The sequence below is a fragment of the Xiphias gladius genome, chromosome 21 (assembly GCF_016859285.1).
Source record: "Xiphias gladius isolate SHS-SW01 ecotype Sanya breed wild chromosome 21, ASM1685928v1, whole genome shotgun sequence".
In the NCBI taxonomy this organism is placed as follows: domain Eukaryota; kingdom Metazoa; phylum Chordata; class Actinopteri; order Istiophoriformes; family Xiphiidae; genus Xiphias; species Xiphias gladius.
The window spans coordinates 9,741,082-9,766,056 of record NC_053420.1 but is presented as its reverse complement, the minus strand read 5'-3'; the positions used below and the strand labels follow the sequence as shown (position 1 = coordinate 9,766,056).

The 24,975-nt window shown below is 40.7% G+C and overlaps 2 protein-coding genes across 5 annotated transcripts in view; one reads left to right on the top strand and one right to left on the bottom strand.

The window, feature by feature from the left end:
• slc12a5a (solute carrier family 12 member 5a) overlaps window positions 1-9,050 on the top strand; it is a 171,164-nt gene extending 162,114 nt beyond the window's left edge. For all 4 annotated transcript variants that reach the window (XM_040115505.1, XM_040115503.1, XM_040115502.1 and 1 more), the window contains 3 exons: window positions 816-1,009; window positions 1,476-1,609; window positions 2,517-9,050. In XM_040115505.1, the coding sequence (XP_039971439.1) occupies window positions 816-1,009; window positions 1,476-1,609; window positions 2,517-2,608 (420 nt within the window). In that variant the 3' untranslated portion in view covers window positions 2,609-9,050. The remainder of the gene's footprint in view (window positions 1-815; window positions 1,010-1,475; window positions 1,610-2,516) is intronic.
• On the bottom strand, window positions 8,828-24,255 carry ncoa5 (nuclear receptor coactivator 5). Its single transcript, XM_040115506.1, is given in 14 exon segments — window positions 8,828-10,053; window positions 10,719-10,810; window positions 11,002-11,206; window positions 11,340-11,539; window positions 11,688-11,820; window positions 12,714-12,835; window positions 12,940-13,224; window positions 16,168-16,231; window positions 17,247-17,354; window positions 17,611-17,884; window positions 19,445-19,504; window positions 20,504-20,702; window positions 23,717-23,934; window positions 24,104-24,255. Coding segments are annotated over 10 exon segments (1,941 nt in total). The 5' UTR covers window positions 17,780-17,884; window positions 19,445-19,504; window positions 20,504-20,702; window positions 23,717-23,934; window positions 24,104-24,255; the 3' UTR covers window positions 8,828-9,490.
• Between the last annotated feature and the right edge of the window lie 720 nt (window positions 24,256-24,975).

Here is a 24,975-nt window from a genome sequence, read left to right as displayed (position 1 = left end):
TTGTTTGCTTTCTTGCTGAGAGTTAGAAGATTAACACCACTATCATGTCTGTACAGTAAATATGAAATCACAGCCAGCTGCGGGTTAGCTTAGCATAGCATGAAGACTGGAAACGGGGAAACAGCTAGCCTGGCTCTTGCCCCCAGGGTAACAAAATCCACCTACCAGCACCTCTAAAGCTTAATAATTAACATGCTACGTCTTGTTGGTTTGATTCGTACAAAAACCAAACGTGAAAACGATGGGTTGCAGTTTTACGGAGGGTTTGCCAGGCTACTTGTTCCCGGTTTTGTTGTGCTAAGCTAAGGAGCTGCTGGCGGTAGCTTCATATTTACCGTAAAGATATGAGATTAACAGTGGTATCATTCTTTACATCTAACCCTCTGCGAGAAAGCAAATAAGCATGTTTCCAAAAATGTTGAGCTTTAAAATAGAAATAAACTTCCAGCCCAGACTAAAATAATTTGATTCCAGCTTAGTTGAGAAAGAATTCCCTCTTCTTTCTGCTATTTTCAGTTTTCTGCAGAAAGGATGTCATCTTTCTCATGTTATAGATTCTCTGTTCTCACAAGTCTTGTTACTGACAAAGAAACCAGGTAATGTACAGAAGGAAACAGCATAAGGCTCCTTAATCACACTTCTCTTTCCTCTCCCTCTCTCAAACACTGTGGCTCTCTGTGATTTTGCCTGCATTCCACCTCAACCGTGACTCTTTCAACCTTCCACGCAATCTACATGTAAATCCACATCCGTCCTCTTCTCCTCTCGTCTCATAGTCAAAGTCGGCCTCTTCCCCTGTGTCCTCCCCTGCTCAGGTCCAGCTCATCCACGACAACACCACCCCGGCCAGCCCCGCCACCCCGGCTACCCCGCTGACCCCCACAGAGGGGGCTCAGAGCCCCGGGGACCAGATCCAGATGACCTGGACTGAGAAGTGTGACGGGGAGCCCGCTAAGCCGCCCGGCGCAGCCACACCGGAGGGCATCAAAGACATCTTCAACATGAAGCCGTGAGTGCTTTGAAATGCTCGGTGAACCTTTATCTGTAGTAAAAGGTGAAATGCCGCCGTGTTCCGGAAAAAAAAAGAGCCTCAATTTACTACCAAAGAAGTCTGCCAGAACACTGTTAACGGGATTAAAAGGATAAATAAATGCAGGATTTGAGGGTTGTTTGCGTAACTTGGAATGAATAGCTTAGCACTGATATTCATGTGTTTCTCTCCTTGCCATGCTGCAGTGAGTGGGAGAACCTGTAAGTACTGAAGTTCCTATAAACCGCATTCACTCCATTCACATCTCATACTGACCAACTTGGCCACATGAGCAGATAAGGGTGGAATACATGTGTGTGAATGAGCATCTGTCACCTCCACCAGCTTGGTTTCGCGAAATGCCGCATAACATACTTTAAAATGTAACATATCTGGGCCTTAATCAGCGTGACCTCCTCTTTTCTTCTGCTCTGTCTTCGCTCAGGAACCAGTCCAATGTGCGACGTATGCACACAGCGCTCCGGCTGAATGAGGTCATCATCAAAAAGTCCTCAGAGGCCAAGCTAGTCCTCCTCAACATGCCCGGGCCACCCAAGAACCGGACAGGTGACGAGAACTGTATCCTTCACCCCGACAGAAGTAGGTTTACGGACAGGATTCCCTGATGTGCTAGACACAGTGCCGCCTTCCTTTTTATAACACAAGTAATAAGCAGTGACACTGCTGAGTCAACTGCACTCTGATCCCGACAATAGGATGTTAATATCTTAGTCCTGTAACAACACCGAACAGGCAGTTCCTGATACCTCCAACTTGGGGGCTCAGAAATTTATACCAACAGGACTGGAGGCCACAGATCCAGTGGCACAGATATACTGACCCACGTAGGTCTACGTATGGTTAACAGAGTTTGTCAATTGACATTCAGGGAAAAAAAACAGTGTCCGTATTTTTTGTGGTGCTCTACAGATACAATCAAATTCAGTTTAAGCCTCCAGGCTCTTTCTTGCTTCAGGAATAAACTTGGATTTTTTTTTGTTTAAGCCAAAAATAGTAAGTCAATTGGTTTAAGGAGTGAAAATAGCACCGTGATTTGTCATCAGAAGATATGTGCAAGATGGCAACAGAGGCAAAGAAGTAATAGAATGCATTTTTAAGCAGACAGTACCATTACAGGCAGAAGACAAACCTTTCAGATAACATTAGCAGGTAATTTCTTTTGTTTTCTTCTTTTTAATTGCCCTGGGCAAACTGCATTTTGATTCAAATAGGTTCTGTGTCAGTTACAGTTTAGTATATAAATCTAATCATGAAACGGGTTTTCTGAGACTGTCGACATTTTGTACTACTCTTCATATCCTCTCCTGCCAGCGGGAGATGATATGAAGACTTTACCTCCCAATGATAGCAATTTAAGTTAGCATACACAAGAAACAAGTTTTATGGAGCCAGTGCCACTTGCAGTGTAATATATATGTACGTGTTGCATTTGCCTCCTCTAGTTTCTTTAACCCTTCTCTCTCAGACATGGAGTTCCTCGAGGTCCTCACTGAGGGCCTAAACCGGGTCCTCCTGGTCCGCGGAGGCGGCCGCGAGGTCATCACTATCTACTCCTGAGAGAGCAGCCCCCCTCCTCCACCTCCACCCCCTCCACCTTTCCCTCAGCCCCGTCGTCACCTGTGCTCCCTCCCTCTCATCGAGCCTGCTTCATCCTCATGTCGCCCCTTACCGTTTATTTCTGTAAGATAGCCTAACCCTCTCACGCCCAACCGATAGCTCCGCTCAGCTTCAGCACCTCCCCCTCCGCTCCATCCCCGGCGGACCAACGAGCTGTATCTCATGCTCTGCTACTAAACCTTTCATTTTAGTCTCATAAGCTACTATATCTATTGTAGGCTCTAGACGAATTTAGATGCTGTTTAGATTTGTTCTTAAAGAGACTTTTATTTCTTTGCTAGTCTGTAATCTACTGTAGTAACTCGCATTGAGTTGGAGTCAGTAAGAAGGAGGTGGTGGTGGTGGGTGTGGGTTGTTAGCTGAGGTGTGAGCGCACATGCATGCATGTGTCTGTCTTTGTTTTAATCTCTGCAGTTTTTCTCCTTTTTTTTTTCTTTTTTCTTTCTCCTCTTCTTACAAGTGTGGCATAGAAGCGGCTTCTGCTCGGAAAGAACGAGAGCCAGCTGAAATGAGCTCAGTGTAGGTTTGTCCGTTTAGTTTCTGTCGTGGTGATCGGACACCTCCCACAGCGTTCCAGCCCTGTCGTCTCTGATGTGATTTATCGTTTGCGGCGAAAGACACTGCTACCCACGGTCAGCACCACCAGCTGGGAGAAGAGGGGAGAATACAGTGAAGTAAGAACTGTGAAATTCACACTGATGTTCGAAGGAGACTGACATGGCACGTGGATCCAACCTGCAGTATTATCTTTAACCTGATCACTCGTTAGCATGAAATCCTTATAACTGTGTGTGTTTTTACTCCACTTGTTCTGTTACTGTCATCACTGTCTTTCTACCCATCCTCCTTTTCAACTAATCTCTTAGTGGCTGTTCATCCCCGTGGCCACTGTTGGTGCCAAAAAAACAAAACAAAACAAAACAAAAAAAAATACAACAAGGCTAGCTTAGTTTGTAGAGATTGACACGTAATTAAACTGTGAATAGTGCGTTTCCTAGCAGAAGGCTGGTGGGACAGTGGAGTGGGGAGTAAGTGCAACCCCCCCCCCCCCAAAAAGGAGATTATCATTGCCAGCACCCCTTGACCCTCAAATGGATCACTGTAAATAATGTACAAGCTCTGGCGCTTTGTTCAGTATGAGTGTAGTATTTTTGTGACATACTATAAAGCTTCTAGCGGAGAGAAAAACGTTCCTTCGCCCAGAGGGACAGCTCAAAACACGTTGTTTTTAAAAATTTACTTATTTATTTATTTATTGGATTTATTTATTGGATGGCATAGGCTCCTGTCACTACGGTAACCGTCATTGTAACCTCGACAAGCACTGCACCCGCACTGTCCGCCACTGTGCAACAAGTGAAATTTTGATGAACTCATCAAGATCATTAAAATAAATTTTAAAAAATTACTAAATGTTATTTTTTCATCTAGAGAACAAATGTGTATTTATGTTTATAGATAGAAGTTACACATATTGATGAAATAGTTGTATATCAGTTTGATTGTCCCTCAAAGATATATTGTTGTTTTGCCAAATTTAGATACATTAAATGTGCCATATCAAAGTATTTTTCAAAGAGACATAGTGAACAAAATTCTAGTGATTAAATCAGAGAGAACAAAGTGTGCTAAACACTAACACGGAGGTGTCCACACGAAACTAGTACGGTGATGACACTGTAACTGGAAAGTCGCCCTATGGATGATAAAAGAACAGATGTTCAGACCTCCACAAAACTACCAACACCCAGCTGTTGAAGGAGGCACATCAGCTCTTACAGAGGTGAGAGCCTGAACATCTGTCGACGGATCGTTTATAGGGTCTATGCTGAATGAATAGAGGACAATGGCTTCTGTAGCCAGGAACTTCACGTTGTCCACGAGACTGAACTCTATGCAGTAGACTCTCCAGTGAGATTTTATATCCTCTAGATTGGCCAAGATTTGAGCCACACATGTCCCTGACTGAATGACTTGTGAGCAAATCATACTTAGGCTTAAAAAGTGCATCTTGGAAGGAACGTGCAATAGGTGAAATCCGGACTCATGTGATCATGTTATTTATTTTTTTACACATATATTTTGTATATGTAGATTTCGTAAGTCTTATAAAACCAAGAATCATCTCACTCTGACCAAGGACAGCTGTCACTTTACTTTGATTATTTCTGTTTCTTTTCTTAAAGAAACTGTTTTTGGTCATTTGCACTTGTAGTAAGTACGAATATAAACAAATACGTATATATACAGTCTATACAATATAGGAAAGCAAAACAAATTAGTTTCTAGAGGTATTGAAAAACAGTATTAAATGTTTTTAGTGTTGCTTGAATGTCGGACCATATGTTGTGAATGCTGCTAGTATCAATAGATTTATTTGTACTGTAAATAGAGATGACTAAAGTGAAAAGGGTATAGACATACATATCAGTGGTGGTGATTATCTAACAAGACGAGGCTGTACCTGTAAAAATTTGGCCTGTGATCTCTGGACAGGGTTAGCTTTCTGTTTTATTAGAAAACTATACTGAACACCTTGATGCAATATTACAACTGAGGGCAAATCCTTCACCCTTTTATTCTCTTTTTAAAAAGAAACGCTCTCGTGATTAGTATCATCTTTAGTCCCATGAGAAAAGAGAAGCCAATTTTACAATAACAGATAGTTAATTTACATAGTTTGCTTGAAGAAAATGCCAAAATGGGTTTAAATATGAATATTTCTGGTTTATCTGCTAAATCTTACTGTTTGAACATTTTTAACACACCTACCTTTGACACCTGTGATACTTACCGAAGCGGCCCCGCCTAGTTTTCAAAGATTCTGGGGTGCCAAGTCGTGAGGACTTTCTTTATCAAGCTTGCCACACTTAACTCTGAGAGAGAAAGGGGTTGTTTAACGCTCATGCAAGTTTTTGAAGAACATGGCTGTTTTGGGACTGTCTCCACAACATTGCCTGCATCAACTGAGCCTTTTAAATTTATTCAAAAGAAAAGATATCAGATGTTTATTGGAGAAGTTTATTGGAAATGAATTTTATTTATTGAACTATAAATGTTTTATAATTGCTGTTTGCATGGTACTATGTGGCAATATTTGTTTTAGTGGTTTCTATAGTGACGACTTACGTGTTCAAGGTGCCGAGCGGGGAGGAAGGATGTCAAATGTTCTCACTGAGTTACGCATCTTGAGAACTCGGGAGCATTGGCCAGACAGTCGGCGACATGGCCAGACCTTGAAAACAAGTCTTTTTGAAAAAAGAAAAAGGAGAAAAAAAAGTATGAGTTCACTATATTGTTACTTGTTATATTTCAATCTCGCTCAAGTAGTCTTATGTAACGTAATAGGAGATTTTGAGTTTGCGATTGAATGGGCCTTAAGAATGGTCATCTCACCCTTGTAAATATATATCACCTAAGTCAGAGACACTGTAACCTACTAGTGTTGTCTTTTGTTGTACACTGTTCTATCACTGTGGACAAAAGTCTTAGAGTTTTGTAAGATTATGTGCAATATTGTTCTCACACTGGTAACTTTTCATTTTGTCAGTTATGTTTTTGGTTTTTTTTTTGTATTTTCTATAAACTACTGGAGGTGTCAGCACTCACTTATTTCATCAGAATGTTTGTCACCAGGTCTTATGGACCATAAAGATCTGAAGTGTTCATCCCAACTGTGGCCGAGACAGCGAAGCACTTTACACTAAGGGGGGCACTCTATGACAGGATCAGTCTGCAGGCGCGGGGGGGTTGAACGAGGGCCAGCCTGCTCTGTACAGACTCTATCCCACAGTGGTCTCTGGTGGCGCACGAGTGTATTGCAGCCAGCTGTGGAGGTCTGACAGCTCAGACTATAAAATAAGATCACATCCCATCACCCGCTGCAGCTTTGAGGTGCAGTAACCCAGAGACCTACCTGCTGATTTTGTTTACATCCCACCATCGGAGCATTTTCTTTACATTTTAGCATGGTTCACAGTCATTCTTTTCTCTTGCCAAACTTCTTTAAAAGAATAATCGTAACTGTTAAATTGATAGTGCTTGTCACTCAATCTGTGAGGTGAGCCTTCCCAGAATCCCCACCCCGTCTGCCCCAGATTGCCCTGGCCTCCCCCATCCCAGCCACTAAATCCACCCCAGCTCTGTATTTTAAATGTGATTGCAGTGTAATTCTGAAAAAAATGATCAAAGAATATAAAACTCGCGCTTCCAATTCTGGCAGTGGCTCCGCTTGGACATCACGAGATAGTCCACTCAGAAACCAGCATGTCCCTCTCCCCCTTGCTGATCCATGATTTAGATCAGATCCTTCGCCTGCACAACTGTAGCATGAGACAAAACTTGCCGGTGATCAATACTCAGTCTCCATCCTTAAATGGATATTAAGGGCTCTGAAACACATCTGTTACCGGGTTGAGGAGGCTGTCCTTTAAGACACCAACAGAGGAAAATAGAAAACAAATCCCAGATTATTGCAGAGAGGACACACAGTCTGCGGCTGAGATAAGATTGTACCCTTCAGCATCCTCACGGACGCATCAGCCAGAGGTGCCTGATGCTGGAGGTAAAACAACAGCTGCACGTACACTTCACACTGTCGATCTCTCTGGGAGTCAGATGAGAAAAGCTCAAGTGGCTATCCGCGCCGTGCAAGCAGAGCCCTGTTCCAGTAATGTTGTGTAACTGAAGTGCATGCATGCAATTACCCTGAACGAGGTGTATTGAAAATACTTTGGGTGTTCGTGGTATAAAAGTATTTTGTTTATATCAGTTGCAAACTTTTCTTTGTAGTAGTTTTTTTTCTTTTTCTCTTTCCTTAGGTCTTGCCAATCATTGCATCCAAGATTATCCAAGATTATTGTTATTATAGTACAAGATTCTATTTTCTATGGTGGATTTGTTGGCAAGGCCCTCTCATTGTGTCAAATGTTATCTGCAGATAAACTGAGTACCAAAGTATATTTCAGTTAACCACATAAATGACATGTATGTGTGCGCTCCAGTGAATAGGACCAGTAAATACCTTCTTACAAAAATCTGTGGCAAGAATCAGTTAATAAAAATATTTATTCGAAAAGGATAAAACTAACTTGAACCAAAGTCTTAGAAGAGATGCCTGCAAATCTACAATTTGCTGGTGCTTGCATGAAAAGGCAGTGCAAAACTGGCAAAAACAATTTGCCTCTATTCAATCACCAACTATGATTAAATATACATATATATATTATAACTGCATATTAAATATAAACATTTCCAATCACCAAAATTGAATGGGGTTTTTTGTTTTTTAATCTAATCATCCAGACAGCCTTTAAAGGAAAAGCTTGACATTTTGAGAAATCCGCTGCTATTGGCTTTCTTGCCAAGAGTTAGCACAAAGCCTGGAAACGAGGGGAAACGCCTAGCACTGTTAAAGGGGTAGTATAATCCACCTATCAGCATCTCTACAGCTCACTGACCAGCACGGTTCGTCTGCTTTGTTCGACTTGTACAAAAAACCGAAATGTACAAACGGCACAGCTGCTCTGTGGACTATATCTTGGCTGGTAGCCGTTGCCAGGCAACAAGTGGATGCTCCAGGTACATGACCACTCCCAGAACAGCGATTAAAACGTTTATACACTGAGGTTTTTGGACGGCTTAAATAAAAATACACGAACTTTAGCAGTAGAGAGCTTCATATTTAACTGACTGATATGAGAAGATCCATACCAGCCCTAACTCTTGGAAATATGCACATTTCCCAAAATGTCTTTTCCTTTAAAACCTTATGGCCTTTGAAAATCCGGTATTTTTATTTAATAACCGGTTCCTCCCCTCGGAGGAACCTTGTCACGGTCCAGGTTGGTTTTTAATTCACTGGAGTGATGGGAAACTTTTGTATGGATGCTTTAAAAATGTCATGGATGTAGACATAAATGATATACACAGAAAGACATGCGTATCAGAACGTCTCTAAAATGAAAATGACCCCCCCCCATTACTCTCTTGATACTGTACCTAGTCTTATGGTTAAGCCGTAGTGTTTTTTTTTTTCCCCCGTTCTGTGGGAATGGGTGTGTGTGTGTGTGTACATGTGCACTTGTAACTGCTGGGGGCGAGGGTGGTTGTGGGCAAGGGTGGGAGGGGGCTACATGTAAATAAATCAAGTACAGTTAGTGTGGAGGTGTTTATTTTTTGTGTCAGTGTAAGTTAAATATTCTAAAATAAAACGTATTATTCTCTATTGTGTTTCATGGTACATTCAAAAGAGGAAGAAGTAGTTTTATCTTACATTTCAAATGCTTATATCTCTATGGCTTCTGGCGATACCCGTTCCATTTTATAGATTTGTCAGCACAAAATGCAATAAACCAATACCATTTTATTACAGCAATTGTGTCTCGAGTTTTTAATCATGCCTTTGTTTAGACAATGAACACAGTGTTACAAATTAAAAAGACACTATGCAAAACTATAAAACACACAACAGATCATGGTTGGAAAAGAACTAAGTTGTCCAAGAACAAAAACATACTTCACACATGCAACATATCTTCATCGTTTAACTCGCATGTAAGAAGACTCAATTATATTCTGTGTAATAACAACTGAAAATATAGACCAATAAGTAATCTGAACAAGTCAAATTTAACAGACCAATGGCCAGAATAAAAAGATTTAAAAAAAAAAAAAAAAAAAAACCTAAAAGCTTTTACAAAACAACCCTACAGTCCATCTATACACAGCTGGTAAACTCACTTCAGAGAATTCATGTGGTGTCTACTTGTATCTGAGGGAAAGGTGGACCTCACATTAGGGGAAGTAATTATCTACACCCTGTCAGTAGTGTCGGGGATACATGGACATAGTCGGGACTTGGCCCATGCCCGTTGCTGGTCTCTGGGGTGTCTGCTGAGCGGCCCCAGCGGCTACTAGGTGGTTAAGAGTCGGTCCACTCTGAATGAGTGTGTCCAGAGCTTTCTGGACACTTGGGTTGTCAAAATTGATACCTGAAGCAGAGGCTGGGGGTCTCTGACCAGTTGCTGCAACTGGCATGCGGCACGGTGGGGTGCCGTAACCCTGGGATCCAGCTGGAGGAGGGCCAGGCATGGCTGGGCGGGGCTGGTTCTGTGTAGGGGGTGGGCCAAGGGAACCATAGGCCTGTGGCTGGGAGGCAGTGGAGGGCAGCCCAGCAGCAACTACTGACGCCCCGGTGCCACTATTGAACAGGCTGAGGATTTTAGCCTGCAGCTCCTGCTGATGGCTGGGGTTAGCTGAGGCGCTCGCAGCAGTGGATAGGCCGAGGTGGCTGGGCTGTGGGGGTGTGTGAGTAGAATGGGAAGGAGGGGGCAGTCCTGCAGCTGAGGACGGAACGTCTGCGGGAGCTGCAACATGGACTGCAGCTGTGGGGCAACAGAGTCAGTTAGAATTTGCTGCAATGCAAAGAACACTACGACATTCAACAGACAAAAACTGCTGTTTTCCGTGTACATGCCTACAAGTACACTGAAAGATTTTTTGGTTGGTTAATAGTTTTTCATGGCCACAATGACCGAGACAAAAGATATCTCCAACGTAATTCCACTGTTTGAGATGTGGAACCAAAATCACAGTCTTCCTTCTGTAGAAAAACGCATTGTGAGGTTGAGCTGAAGTGAATATGAGGATTCAGAAATCTGAGAAATGAAGTGGGTATCTTCGAAAGTTACAGTCTCTAGTGTCACTATCCCTCTCTATTGCAGCTAAGCCAGGAAAGGGTCTCTGTGGAAACTCTGGCAATTTTGAACTGAAAAGAATAATTTAGAAGATACCCGCTTAAGCTCAGCCTTGGAATGTGTTTTGGCACAGAACGATAACTGCACTTTTTTTTTTTAAATATCAGTTTACAATGAGAATGCTTTAGGAAGTAATGTATCTCTTCAGCACCAGCATGGACAGAAGAAATGATAACAGCCACCAATTATTCTTTCAGTGTACAAGTGGGCATTTGAGTGTTGTTGAAAGAACAGACTTTTAAAAACTGTTAACGTATCCTTTAATATCACACACTCAATCAAAGAGTTCTTACCTGAAAGAGGGTCTGCGGCGCTTCGTACCAGCCGGGCTCTTTTGTCCTTCAGGTACGCAATGAGACCATCCAGTTCCTCAGGCGTTAAAAATCTACACAAAAACCACGGAAAAAAAATTATTCATGAGAAGCCACAGGCGCTAATGAAATTCAAAGTTTTTTACAAAATGCAAACAGGGCATCGGAGAAATGTACATTACATTACATGTTAAAAATTAGAGCTGTTAATTCAAGAAATTCATGCAACACTCTTGACCAGGTTGAAAGATACTAAACTTGATACCTGTTTTCGGACAGCAGCGTAATGGCAGTGAGCACAGAAACGGGGTGGCTCTCTCGATCAGGCTCTCTGAGTAATACATCGTCTGCCATCTTTGCAGCCTTTCTGGCGATCTCCTCACGCTCTTTTTCACGGTTTTCAACTTTGTAAGCGTCATAGTTGTGGGCAACTAGCATCATGGCATCCTGCATTGGCATGTTTCGATGCTCTATGGCAATAAGGACACAAACAATATCATGTAAACAAACAAAAGATGCACCGTTGAAATGCTCGTTACCCTTGGAATGACCCAACTGACCCCATCAACCAACAGGGTTCACATTGTCGTCTCATCGCATTACCTTGCGGTGTGCCGAACAAGATGTTGACGGTGCAGGACCGGTGGACCTGGTGCTGCTGGGTAATGATGATGGCAAAGGGAGTGCGGGCTCGGCCTACATCCTCCAGAGCCTGGGTTAGTGAAACTTCTGTGTTGAGGAAAATAAGGTCCACCACCATGCCCAGATCACGGACCTTCCGCCCGACCGTCTCAGCATACTCCCTACAGTTGTTTTAAAAGCAGAAGTAGGGACAAAAACACACACAGGAGCCATATGAAATGAAAACATGCCATGCGCTGGTTGAATATTTACAGAGACGCATCTGGTCCGAGATCAGTGTTCCCCATAACGAACGGATAGTGGACATACTTTTGCGCCTTGTTGACGACAATCACAGAGCAGTCAACAGGACGGTCAGTGTCGTAACGCCGCTGGAGTTCTTCATAGTACTGTCGATACAATTCATTACGCCGACGCTCTTCTGGTCGAGCACGATCATCCGCTGTTGAAGAAAGGGTGAAGGGAACTGGAAAGTTTAATGTTGGTATAACTTCCTAATTTGAATACAATTCTAAACTTTGAAAAATCTGTTAATGCCACAGTCTGGTAATTCCTGGTTTAACATTTTACAATGAAATATCCAGAGCTAACATTCATGAATATATTTTAATGGACGTTCAACTCTAAACACGTAGTTTGAATAGTATATTTAAACTCGTGAATAATTTAAGTTTGGTTGCCATATGTCCTTTGGTGTAAAGGTGCGTCTAGTAATTGTGCTGTGTCCCATCTGGACAACTAAGCTAACAAACTAAATGTTACTAACAGTAAAAACGATACCCAAAGCTACAAAAACAACATGTGGGATGTTAGGAAAAGGAAACTGGATGTAGTTCATCAAACATCGACGATGCTTGGTGTTCAAATGTGGTACAGGTGGATGGACAGCATTTACCAGAAGTTGAGCTTTCAACGTTAAGATGTTGACCACATTATCTGAGCAGAGAATTCACCAGTGTGTTTTTTTTACTGCTGTTTACATTCCTCCCGATGCAAATTCAAAAAATGCACTACAGGAATTGTATGAGTTCATCAGGAGTCATATGAGGGGTATGTTATGTGACTATTTTTGTTATTTTTGTGAGTAGCATAGAGGGACTACATCTGCAATTTCGGTATACAATCTTGTGTTGTATATTAATTAAATTTAATCTTGGTTTTTTTTTCCCTTCTTTTAATTCAAACAATGAGGAAATTTCTAATCTAGCCAAGTAAAAAGTAAAAAATATATAATTTTACAAGCAAACGCTAAATCAGTGTAAGGTGGCTAAGTACTCAGACCAACTAAGTAACTAGTCAATGAAATTTACCATGTACACTGTATAGCATACATACCCTCAGGCTCACGGCGTCCATTCCAGGGATCTCTGTAAGGGTCCCTGTAGGGTTCCTCTTTCCTCCGGTAGTAGTCTTCTGCACCACTGCCACTGCGGTAGTATCTGTCATAGTCATCTCTGCTATATGGAAACATTTCAGGTTATGACCAAAAAAAAAAAAAAAAAAAAAAAGGTAACCATTTAACGCTGGACTTCCAAGTGATGGGCTGAATGTTAATAGTCACCTGTAGGCAGGATCCCGCGGGTCACCTCTGAGGTCCTTGTCTCTGCTCTCTGAGCTACGGTATCGGTAATCGTGGTCACGAGAGTGGCCACCCGGCCTCTGCTCTCTACCCGAGTCCCTCCCATCACGGCTATCCCGAGGCTCACGTCCGTCACGTCCGTCACGCCCCTCACGCCCCTCACGTCCGTCACGTCACGTCCGCCCCTCACGTCCATCACGCCCATAAACGGGTGAACGGGACCGAGGCCGGGGCTCTTTGCTGTCCCCATAACTGCCATACGGGGCCCTGGGAGAAATGTTGTCAATTAGTGAAAGAACAGTTAGAGTTTAGGCTGCCTATGAAATACTAGGGACATTAAGAATTTCTATCCTCGACTTTTGAGGACAGGTCTACAGACGGTACTGTAAATTTAATTAAATTAATCTGTTAACTTATTCAATACGAATATATTTATTCACACAACCAAAGCAGAGCAACAGAAAACGGCTATCGTGTTCGCAAAACGGAACAAATTCAATCCAGGAGGTGATTCCGGTAAGTGTCCTTTCAACGACAATCTTTTGAAAATGACAGTGATCCGTGTCCGCAACGATATCGATCTGTAAACCATTTGAGGTTCATTGAACCTAAATCCAGCTCTAAAAATACGAGAGTACCTCGGTTGTTTAGCCTTCATGAAAAAGGCGGTTTATTTTGTGGATTTAGCTCAATTTGCTTACAATGATTTGTGTTTTGTTCAGCAAGACACATTCCCATGCTGCAAAGATATGGTCCCAAAAGTGTTTTTGTTTTGTTGGGTTTTTTTTGGTTTGTTTTTTTAAATATGTTTGCCTGAATTTTTCCTCAAGAAACGTAACTCGAATACAACTCCAGAGGTCTAGTACAAGTTATTAATCTCACCTTGGAGAATTTTCATTATGTTTCTACGAAGAAAATACTCTGAACTGCATATGAAATTCAACTTTTTCTACATATAAAGCTGTCCAAAAGCAAAACTGTAGAAATGAAAAACTTGACTTTCATGACTGGCTTCCTAAAAAAATGAACTGACCAAGGTGTATCCAAGTGGAAGCCAAGTTAAGAGCTCTTTGTATTTTTCTTGGTTCCCTAAATCCTCATGATTTGTCTTCACTTCTATCCTCGACCTCAAAAAGTTTTTCACTGCCAGAGAAGACTGGTGAGAAAAATAATTTGTTTTTAAGACTACTCAGATTGACCAAAGATCTTCCAACATTTATTTACTTCTTGACGCTATGAAAATTGATTTTCATATTGCTCAACGCGAGTGACCCACAAAAATATGCTTCATATACAAAAGAAAGTAAGTACCACAAACCAATTGATTCCATCTAGCATAAAGTCTGAGAATATTGTGTATCACCATGCATTGTTTGAATTTACAAAATGCAACTGGATCATATTAAAAATAATCATCATGTGTGTTATTTTCACTAGTATGTTATCCGATGTGTGCATGGACCAATCCCATACCCAAATCTCTTAAGGATGTGTGGAATGTTCTGCAACATGTACTGAATCATCCGCTGCGTGCAAGCGCTGTGTCAAAGTGACCAACTCAAGCTAAACCCTCAGTTTTCGAGACTCAAAATACGAGCCAACACTGGCACTTAGGTGATTTATAACCATTAGTAGCGCTACGGAGCATTGTTTTTAAGAATGGGTCCCCCTTGTGTTAGTATCGTGCACACACGTAGGCGACGGTCCTGCTGATGGTTTTCCATTATTCCACTGATCGAAAGTTGTTGGTGGTAGCGTGTCAAGAAATGTAGCAAAGACTGCTGCTACTTAGTAAACAATGAAAAACAAATAATGTAGGTTTCAAAACCTTTAAAAAAAAAAAGAAAAAAAAAAAAAACGGCTCTGCAGATGTTTTGAGGAAGGAAAAAATGTGTATATATAAATATATATCGCACAGTCACAAAATATATCAACACAGCTATTAGGTGTAAAGCGAAGATGATAAATGTAAACATTAGGGCTGTCACCTTTTCTGAAAGATCAAATTCGGATGACTTTGAAATGACACACAATTCCCCTCACACACATACTTGCATGTAAATCTTGCTACCTTATAGGTTTTTGCCAAATGGTAGGCAGTCAGACGAGGTTGTAAACCTAACGTTGCTCCGCTCGTGTGTGTGTGTGTGTGTGTGTGTGTGTGGTCCCTCCGCTGCCTCACTTGGGTGGCAAGCTAGCAGGTTTGCAGATTTATCATCTTTGTAGTGTAAGACAGCTGCTTTATACAAAGTCCACAAAACAGCCTCATTTTTGTTGGTTACTTTGCCACCTGTGGCGTAGAACCCAAAATACTTCCACACACTGCTTCTCAGATGCTTTGCTCGCTAGAGTCCATTTTCATAGCAAACATAACATACTAGCTTATGATAGGTCAGTAGGGCATGCCATAGGTCAAGCTGGTGGTGAAGTTTTAGAGTGCCCTCTACTGGATCACAGGGCAAACTACTTCAAACAGCCTGTCGCACTCAATTTTGAATTCAAACAGGTCATTACAGTTTGAATATTAACTCCCCCCCCCCCACGCTTGAACGAATGTTCAAATTTCAAATAAAAAGTGACAGCCCTAGTACATGTAGCTTTGTGTACACAAAAAAAAAAAAAAAAAACTCCACAGGATACCTTTAAATTTTTTTTTTTTTTTTCCCCCACTATAGTTTGCCTACATCCAAATCTGTTATTTCAACGCATGTGTTTAGCTCTAGGAGAGTTGTTCCTCAGACTAAATTTAGTTTTAATGTACACACCTAATTAGTTAATGGCCAGCTTGTACGACATGAACCTGCTTGATTGATATGGGGCAGGGTGGAACAAACATTTTCTTCAGCTGGAAAATTGCATATTGTAGCGGTAAGATGAAATGCGATACAAAAATCACACAAAAAAAACATGAGCATTTTAAAAAAAGCCATAAGGCAAGAATCTTTGAGACAGACACTTCAAATTACATTCACGTGTCTCTTTTCTTTATTCCAACACATCTGGAAATTTTAATTTAGGGTGAAATATTGTCTGTTCCATAAAGCATCACAAAGCCATCTAATGGTACAGTAAGTTCCATCAATCGGACTTCACCACTGGTGGAAATGACAGTTGAGGAAAAAGTTAAATACGCTTTTTTTTCTCTCTTTTTTAAAAATCAGCACCTCAGAGGCGATGGTAGTTCTTCACACCCATTTCGCGTTACTTTACCTTCGTGGAGGGCTCTGCTGGGATTGAGGTTTAGCTTGCCGTCTCTCCACTGCCATATTTACATCTGAAAATAAATCAATCCAAACGTTGAACATAACAGTGACATGTAAATCAGTTTATGTGTTCACGCAGAATGGAGAGGTCGCGTCAACACTGCCACGATCCAAATGAAACTGAGCTCCAATATCCAAGCTTGAAAATCCAAATTGGACGAGATGTCAAAATGCAGCAAATCGACTTGCCAAATCTGTAGAATTGACTTTATAACGAAGAAATGAAGGAATTCTTTTCTCCCCTTCAAAATTAGCTCGACACTAGCAAAGCTTGAACGTGTTAATTAGACTTGCAACTTAAAATTTGGCCTCCAGAAACTCCCAAAACCACAAGACTCCACTTAAGAGATCGATTAAAATCGACGAAGGAAATTCCAAGTCGGTGTTGCAAATAAAACAAGAGATTTCAGAGATTCAGGCTTTGCCAGAATTTAATAATGTACTTGTTTATTTGCTTTGTTAGCCAATAATTTAACACGTCTACAAAAAGACAGGTTTAAGTAGAAATCTTCATTTTGATGAATTGTTGGTTAAAAAAAAAAAAAAAAAAAAAAAAAATCATACAAACTACACTTCGGGAGGCTAGTTGTGGGCAAGCATAGGGCTCCACTTTCATCATCATTGTAATGGGCATTACATTTACTGGATGCAGTATATCATCTCATTAAAATGGCGTTTAAAATAAAAGATTATTTTAGGCGTTTAATTATTCTAAACTATACGGTTGAGGGACATCTCTGGCTTTCATACACAATCTTTACCTACGGAAAACTACTTGTAAAGTGTTAATCCTTAAAATAGCAAATATGCTCCTTGTTCTTTGCTGGCACTTTCAACCAACAAATCCACAAAAATATATTATCTTCGGGATTAACACTAAAACCATTATCCCCAATCAAAGGTTTTTCACACAGGAACACCCACAAAACGTAATCTTTCATTAGCTTGGTTTTGTTGCTCCATGTATACCATTAAAAGCCTATCCCCTTTAGCCAGACAATCACACCTACTGCATTTAGGGCTTACCTATTTTATAACCTTTATATATTCGACCCTTTTGGGCCGCCTTTGCAGCTTCGGCTTCCTCAACGCGTTCAAATTGTACAAATCCAAACCCACGAAACATGGATACGCCTGGAAGAGGAACATTTTAAATGGTACAATCTTAAGATCTGTTTGAAGAACAGTTTGGATACCTACCCATTTAACCACTTTTAAAAAATTATTAGTAGGAACATCATAAATTTTACATGCTTATATTTCATGATAATGAAAAAAAAAAAATACGACTCATGATGTCTAAGTTAATTCTACCACACATCTAAAATATTCCAACAATTGTGAAATTCAGGGACAGCCTGTCCAATTCAAATTGTCATGAATTACTGACCGACTATTTTCCCATATGGGCTGAACAGGTCTTCCAAATCCTTCTTTTCCATGTCGGAGGTTGGCAAATTCCCGACAAAAATCCTTCTCTCCAAATCTCTAGGATCGTTACTGCTGCAGGAGCGCGAATAACGCCCTGGTGATGTGCTGCGGCTTCGTCGGCGAGACATGACTCAATTCAGAGGTTTACTGGTTTCTTTCTTCGTGCGTCTCAAATGCTTGAAAAAGTTTATTTTGTTCGCTAAAATAGCGTCTTTAAATTTTCATCCACGATCCTGAAACATGTCAGTGAGTTAAAAGAAGAGATCAAATTCCTTGGAAGGATAAAGAGTTTTAGCTGAGCAAAAGTTGCAGATGAAAATCACAAAGTTCAGACAATGCAAATTCAAATGCTGTGGCAAATTCTTTTTCACATGTAGAAGATACTCAAATGTGAAATAAATGGTGCTGCACAAATCGCAAATTCTCCCGAAACATTTTTATATTATATTATATTTTTTAATGTGCCCTGCATTTCTCCCGTGCTCATTTGCATGGCATTATTCGATTTAAATCTGCGCTAGACCTTTGCATACGGTACGTGAGAGCTTGACTTAAATTAAGGCATGAGGGACATCAGTGGGACGTCAGTTTATGATTAATGCTGACTATATTAACAACAAAAGCAAATGCAAATCCACCAACGAATTTGGTGATGCAATGGACTTCTGTCCAATTTTCCCTGGTGCAGAGATGTGAACGCCTCGCATAACCAGCCCACAATTTCACTTCACTCGTAGTTTGGCCAGGCTCTGTTGCTTGACATAGATGCCACCTCATGCAGTACCGCAGGTGAACCATTCCTAAACATGATCGAAAAAATGCGCACTGGCTGGGCTTTCACCAGCCTTTGCTTTCTTTCCTCCAGCAGGACAGCTCTGGAAATGAATAATTAATCCTCAACTAGCCACGAAAACCAGTTTAGGATAACATTTTATTTGAACAAGCTGTTCACTGGGCCCATAGGTTTCAGCAGGTGGCAAATCTGCTTCTGTGTAAAGACATTGTGCCTGTCAAAACTTTAAAAATGGCTTTAAGTCGATGGTGAAAGCGCATTTCACAATACCCAACACAAAGCCATAAACATTTCACGCAAAACAAAAGTACAAATTTGTACTGCAGTTCTGAGAAAGTGGAACGGCACAGATACTCACAGAGATACACACAGTGTCAAACGCAGCAAGATAAGCTGTTATGAAATTGCCCAGACAACTTTAAAATGGACTCCGGCAATAAAAAATTAAAATCCCAGAGTCAAATATTAAAAATGTTCCACAATTTAAGATAAAGGTCACCCATTCAAACATTGTTTCTCTGGAAGGTAAAGTATCTCAGTGGAGCTGATAAAGTTTCAGTTATTTTGTGGCAAGAAAAATATCCCGGTAGTTCTAAGATCTCACTGTATAACTCTGCAGACAACTCTCCAACAGTGTTTTCTACAAATGGAAATGCAGCTTTTGTTAAAATAATCCTCTTCTCTTGAAATTGTAAAAATGTCTTGAGGAAAATCGCATTGATGAAATGAAATCATGGGCTTATGGTCACTTTGAAGATGCCAAAATTCCTTTCGTTCAAACAAACCACCGTTCTTAAAAGCCTTCAGGATAAATTGATGTTTTTACGTGGTCTAGATGGCGCAAAACAAAATGATTTCAGGAAAATAATCTCTGGAGATTTTCAGTCCCAACACACATACATTACAGACTGACATTAGGAGATGTAAGCATTTTGTTACATTACAGTTATAGCTGGAGGTAAATTGTATAATGCTTTTGAGGGAGCAACCCCTTACATACCTTAACTTGAACCTGGATGCCCTGGATTCAGTGTCCACATAATTTAAAAAACCAGAGTGCCTGAAAGAAAGGAAATAAATATTTACACAGTTGGAGAAATAGATCCCTTCAAATGCTATAAAATGTCTATAGTAGCTTAACAATACAGATTACCATCTCCCAAAGCAAAAACTAACACAAAGAACCATTAGTCATATTCAAAGTCATGTATATTTTGCTCACAGCCCATCAGAAAGTTTTAGAAAAGTCGAAGTTAGCCGACAATGTTCAATATTTGACGAGACTCTGAGGTATCAACAGAACTAAGCATTAAAGTCGATTATGTTATTATATTCAATTGTTTTACGTACTTCTTGTGCAATGATGTGAAATACAGAGTAACGGTTTCACAAAACTGTAACTGTGTTTTAAAAACTCTTTGGCTTGTCTGGGATAATCTAGTCCAGACAAGTCTGAGTATAGCGGTTTTTGAACTGGATCTGTCCTGAATTGGTCTAAATGAGTCAAATCTCCGTTTCTAACTTTTCAAATATTAAAAAAAAAAAAAAGTTGTCACAAATTTGAGAGTGGGTTTCGACGTAGTTGAGGCTTTACACTACAATGTTTAACACCCTTTAACAACAGCACGAGGTGCAACAAACAGAGAATCTCTCGTTCAGTGTTGTATTTTAACTTTGCCCTGATCTATCGAAACGGAAGCTGACTTCGGTGCCGTAGTTCACCACATCAAACGCGCCGGTCGCGCTGCAAATGGCGCATCACGCGTTACAGGACAGGGCGACGTGAAATAACAGTGTCATGCAATTTGGTTGTTCTCGCCCTGTGTGTTAAACGATCGCCAAAGATTAATATCGCCGCCTCTCCTTAGTGTGGTAGCATCTGTGTGGTTACGATTGTCACGCCGCCGACGCAGTTAGGTTAACGTTGGATGTTAGCTGCTCAACGTTAGCTACTAGTTATAGTCTAACCAAACGGCTAGTTACGTATCCAGCAACATTAAGGTATAAGCTTTCACTCCGAGTGTTGTTATATTAAAGAAAGACGAGCACATTTACTCACCGTCAACGTGTATTTTTATCTCCGTTTTCAGTCGCTCAAGGCCGCGGACATACGGTGACTGTATTGCTATCTTCTCACAAAGCTGCACTTCTTCATTTGCTTAATTCGCTGCAGTCGAGAGCGAGTTCCTCCTCTTCTTCTGTGGCCACGGCCACTATCGTTTCTGCACATCGCCCCCCACCGGCTGGATCTAAAATAACTGGCAATTCAAGGAGATAGGTATGTACACTCAGTTGCCAGTTTTGAGGTACATCTGGCTAAAACATTTCAGCAATGAACCCTGCATACATGAAGGTTACAATGTTCACCTTTCGTTGAAACCGTTTTAGAGAGGTGGTTATACACCTTAGTGATCCCTTTGGAGGGTGTAGGCTGTGGTGCTGTTTAACTGTATTGGATTACACAGAGAGGTGTTTCTGTTATTTGGCCTACCTTCAATGATATGAATGGGGGTGGAGAAAATAATAGAAACACCTGTCGTTATAACGAAAAACAATTCAACAGCACTTCAAAGTGCAGCCTCCAAAATGCTCATACAGTTGAGTCAACATCTCTAAAACAGTTTCAACAAAAAATGATTATAAGCTTCATGAAGGTAGGGTTTATTGTAGGACTCTTTTATTAAACTGGATTGGTTTTAGCTAGGAGTACCTTACAAACTGGCACGTTAGTGTCCTCTTGCAGAATGCTCCCATACAGAAATCCCCAGCTTGACTCCTCTGTCACTCGTTTGCTGAAGTCTTGCCAGCTGACAGGAATTTCTTGGCATCTCTGTGTTTTGAATAAGATTTTGCTTCTCTCTCTCTCTCTCATTTTTTTTTTTTTTTTTAAGTAGTATTAATATTATGTCGTCTTTTTCTCTGATAATGTTTTTGAGATGAGGAATTTTAACAATCCAAAGAGCCTGTGTTTTCCACAGGTGTGGCATCTTGTGCCTCGGGTCCCAAAAAGACCTCCAGTTCCTTTCAACTGTGACTCTCTTTAGTCAGGATATACTTTTTTGTTTTGGATGGACTTTAGGCTTTAGTCTTACCACTGTGTTCTGTTTCTGACGACCCCGCTCCAAACTCTGGCTGTAGGAGCATTCTACACTGTGTCTCTCTGGCATAGGAAACTGGAGCTGTGTTTTGTAGAACTCAAAGTCTTATTTTTGCCATAAGTGGGTGAACTTGCTTGGTCCAGCATAGGGCTTCAACGTCCACGGGTCGCCCATCTGTCTGGAATCATACTGCGACTCCTCAAAGTGGTCTTGAACATAGAAAAGTACGTGATGCAGATGTGTTGCAATAAGCATGCGTACACTGGCATTAACATGACAAAGCATTTTAATCATTAAAACAGAAAGTTTGGACAAATGTCTTTCGATATTCCTTCCGTAACAATGTCAAGACATGAGATGAGCACAGTCAGCTGATCAAGATCTTGATGAGAATACCACTGTCACAAAGAAACTGTGGTACAGCAGGACTGACAGCGGAAATAACACTTTCCAAACTCCCTGTGATTAAACTTGTAAAAATAAACGTTTTTTTCCAGTATCACAAGATTTTAAACTGTGGCAATTAACCAACTAACAACTTCTTACTCCAAAGAAGCAAGATGTGAATCATGATTTTTTTATTTCAATCTACAACTAAAAATCAATAGCATAGGGCATTAAAGTGCACAGAAGGTATTATAATTGAAGCTGAAAGTAGCTGCTCCGTGTTAGAGCTGCACGATTATTCGATTAATCGATTAGTTTATTGAGAGAAAATTAATCGGCAACTATTCGGATCATCGATTAATCGTTTTAGTCCCTTTTTCAAACAAAAATTCCAAACGTTCGCTAGTGGAAGCTTCTCAGATGTGATGATTTGCCGCTTTTCTTTGCAAACTGAATCGCCTGTTACTGGGTTTTCTATTGTCTGTTGAATAAAACATGAAATTTGAATACATAATCTTGAGCTTTGGGAAATTACAGCAGGCACCTGTCAGTAGTTTCTGTCATTTTACAGAAAAAACATTTCATCGATTAACTGAGAAAACAACTGGCGGATTAATCAACTATGAAAATAATCGTTAATCGCCTTTTTCTGCTGTTATGAAGATGTGTACTGAATTAGAACAACACTGGCACATATCAAATCATACTTTGAATTTTCCAGTTTCTGTGAAATTTAGTACTGAAATACTTTGTTCCCGTCAGAAGCATCAGTGTCGGCTCCAGCATCTTGCCTCATATGCTGTTGCTATGGAACCAGCGACCACTGACTGTGCGGAAACCAAGCTACAATGCTTGATAACTAACCAAGACATGTAGCTATCTGCAGACAACACGTCTTATTTGATGGAGAAAACTGACAAAAAAATGTCTTGGCTGTAGATCCCGGTCAAAGTATCTCAAGCGCTGGCTGTGATTTCTGAACAACTTTCTTGGATATTGACCCAAAAAGTAGGCTACTGCTTAATAACCAAGGCCGGATGACCAACCAGACAGGGTCCCCAGAGAGCCACAGGTTCACTCCTCATCATTTCTGTCTACATTTTTTGATTAAACACACAGTGAAGTATTAAAATGCAGAAAACCTCGGGCAAAGTCGTATATTCAACCACAGGAGTCCAGTAAGGCTGCAACCAACAATTATTTTTATTATCAAAACATATGACAATTATTTTCTTTAATAATCAATTGATTTCTCAGAGCTTAAAATATCATAAGATACTGGAAAATGCCCATCGTTATTTGCTGGAGCCCAAGGTAAAATGTTTGATTAGCTTCTCTTTTCTTTTGTTTTGCCTGAAAAAAGTCAAATACCCAAAGATGTTGAGTTTAGTATCATAGAAAACTGGGAAAACTGGCAGATATTCATGTCTGAGAAGTTGGTACTGGTGGATTTTTACTTAAAAAAAAAAAAAAAGACTTAAACAATGATTAAAAAACTAATCGTTTCAGCTCAAAAATCCTGGTTGGTTTCTGGCTGCTTTGGGGAAAAATGTAACTGCCGTGTAGAGTGTTCCCAAGAACAGGTTTTGACCCCGAGCCCCCCCTGAGGAGGTTAATCCGGCCCCGCTAAAAACTACCATGACAACACAATCGGCCAGCTCCCTAAACAACTCTCTCTATGTCGACATTGTCATTGCACCATAGCAGCCTCTTAGCTATTGAGCACTATCACCGTTACTGATGTGACTGACTCTGATGGTTCAATTCAGGTCCCTCTGCATCCTTACGTGAGCTACAAGTGAGGCTCGTGAGTGGAGATGATGAAGCAGATCTGGAGAAGGCGGACCATCTCACACAGTCTCTGCGTTGTGCGCTCGCCATTTGCCCCCCCCCCCCACCGAACCATCTCTTCCCGAACAGCCTCCCACGATGGCAATCAATCAGACAGTGATTTATGACGCGTTCAGGGCAGGTTTAGATCTTAACACACCGATGTCATCTCCCACTTTGGTGAAAAGAGCAAAAGACAAGTCAACAAACTGCGGGCAGAAGGGCCTGAAATGCAACACCGCCGGCAGTTACGTCGAGATAAAATCCAATATAAACACAAATACAGTCGAAGATAATTTCGGATATCTATTTGGTGTGACTACAAAGTTAACAACAGGACTAACCGCTTTAGAATGATGCGTGAACACTCCCACGTCGGAGTAGTTGTTCCCCTTCTGCCGATAGTACTTGAATGCAGCAGCATAACCTGTCACTGCTCGGTTCTATGCTGCGTTTACGTCGGAATGGAATTATAGAAATTGACACTTTTTGAATCGTAAATGCAGTTCATGTCACGACTAAGTCACAATTACGACTTGCTAAACTCGGATGTTTCTCATAGTTCCGATTTATCTGACTTGCATCATAATAATAATAATTAAGTGACGAAAAAAAAACAACAAATAAACATAAGTTTTTGCGTCATCCAAGGTCTTTCAAGGTAATCAAACCCACATTTAATTTATATTGTGCTTTATCATCAGTGTGGCTGTATTTTAACCATCACACAACCAACTCTAATCTAAAACCGCCCAGAGTTGTCCACTGCTATGAACAGTCGCGCCTCAGAAAAAAAAGGAAATCTTTTCCATCTGTATCATCCGATAGGGCCTGAACATCTCAGGGTTGCCAGGTTTTGATGTCGGCAGGTTCCGTTTGCATGTGAAAGTAAAGTAAATTACGGTATTCCCCGAGTTTCAAAAACGTTATATTGTGCAACTTTGGTCATTTTAATTTTAAAATGTATGACAATCCATGAATAAACATAAATATAAGTAAACATATTGTAAAGATTAAAAAATATACATGATCAAATCCGGGCGGTAAGTAACATTCTTACATTCATAAATGCAGACAAAACTAAAATGATGGTTTATGGCCCGAAAGCACATAGGGAACACGTAACGCATGCTTTAGACCCTTCGACTTGCACTGTACACAAGAGGCCAGAAATCTTGGGGTGATTTTTTGATTCTGACCTAAACTTTTCTTCTCA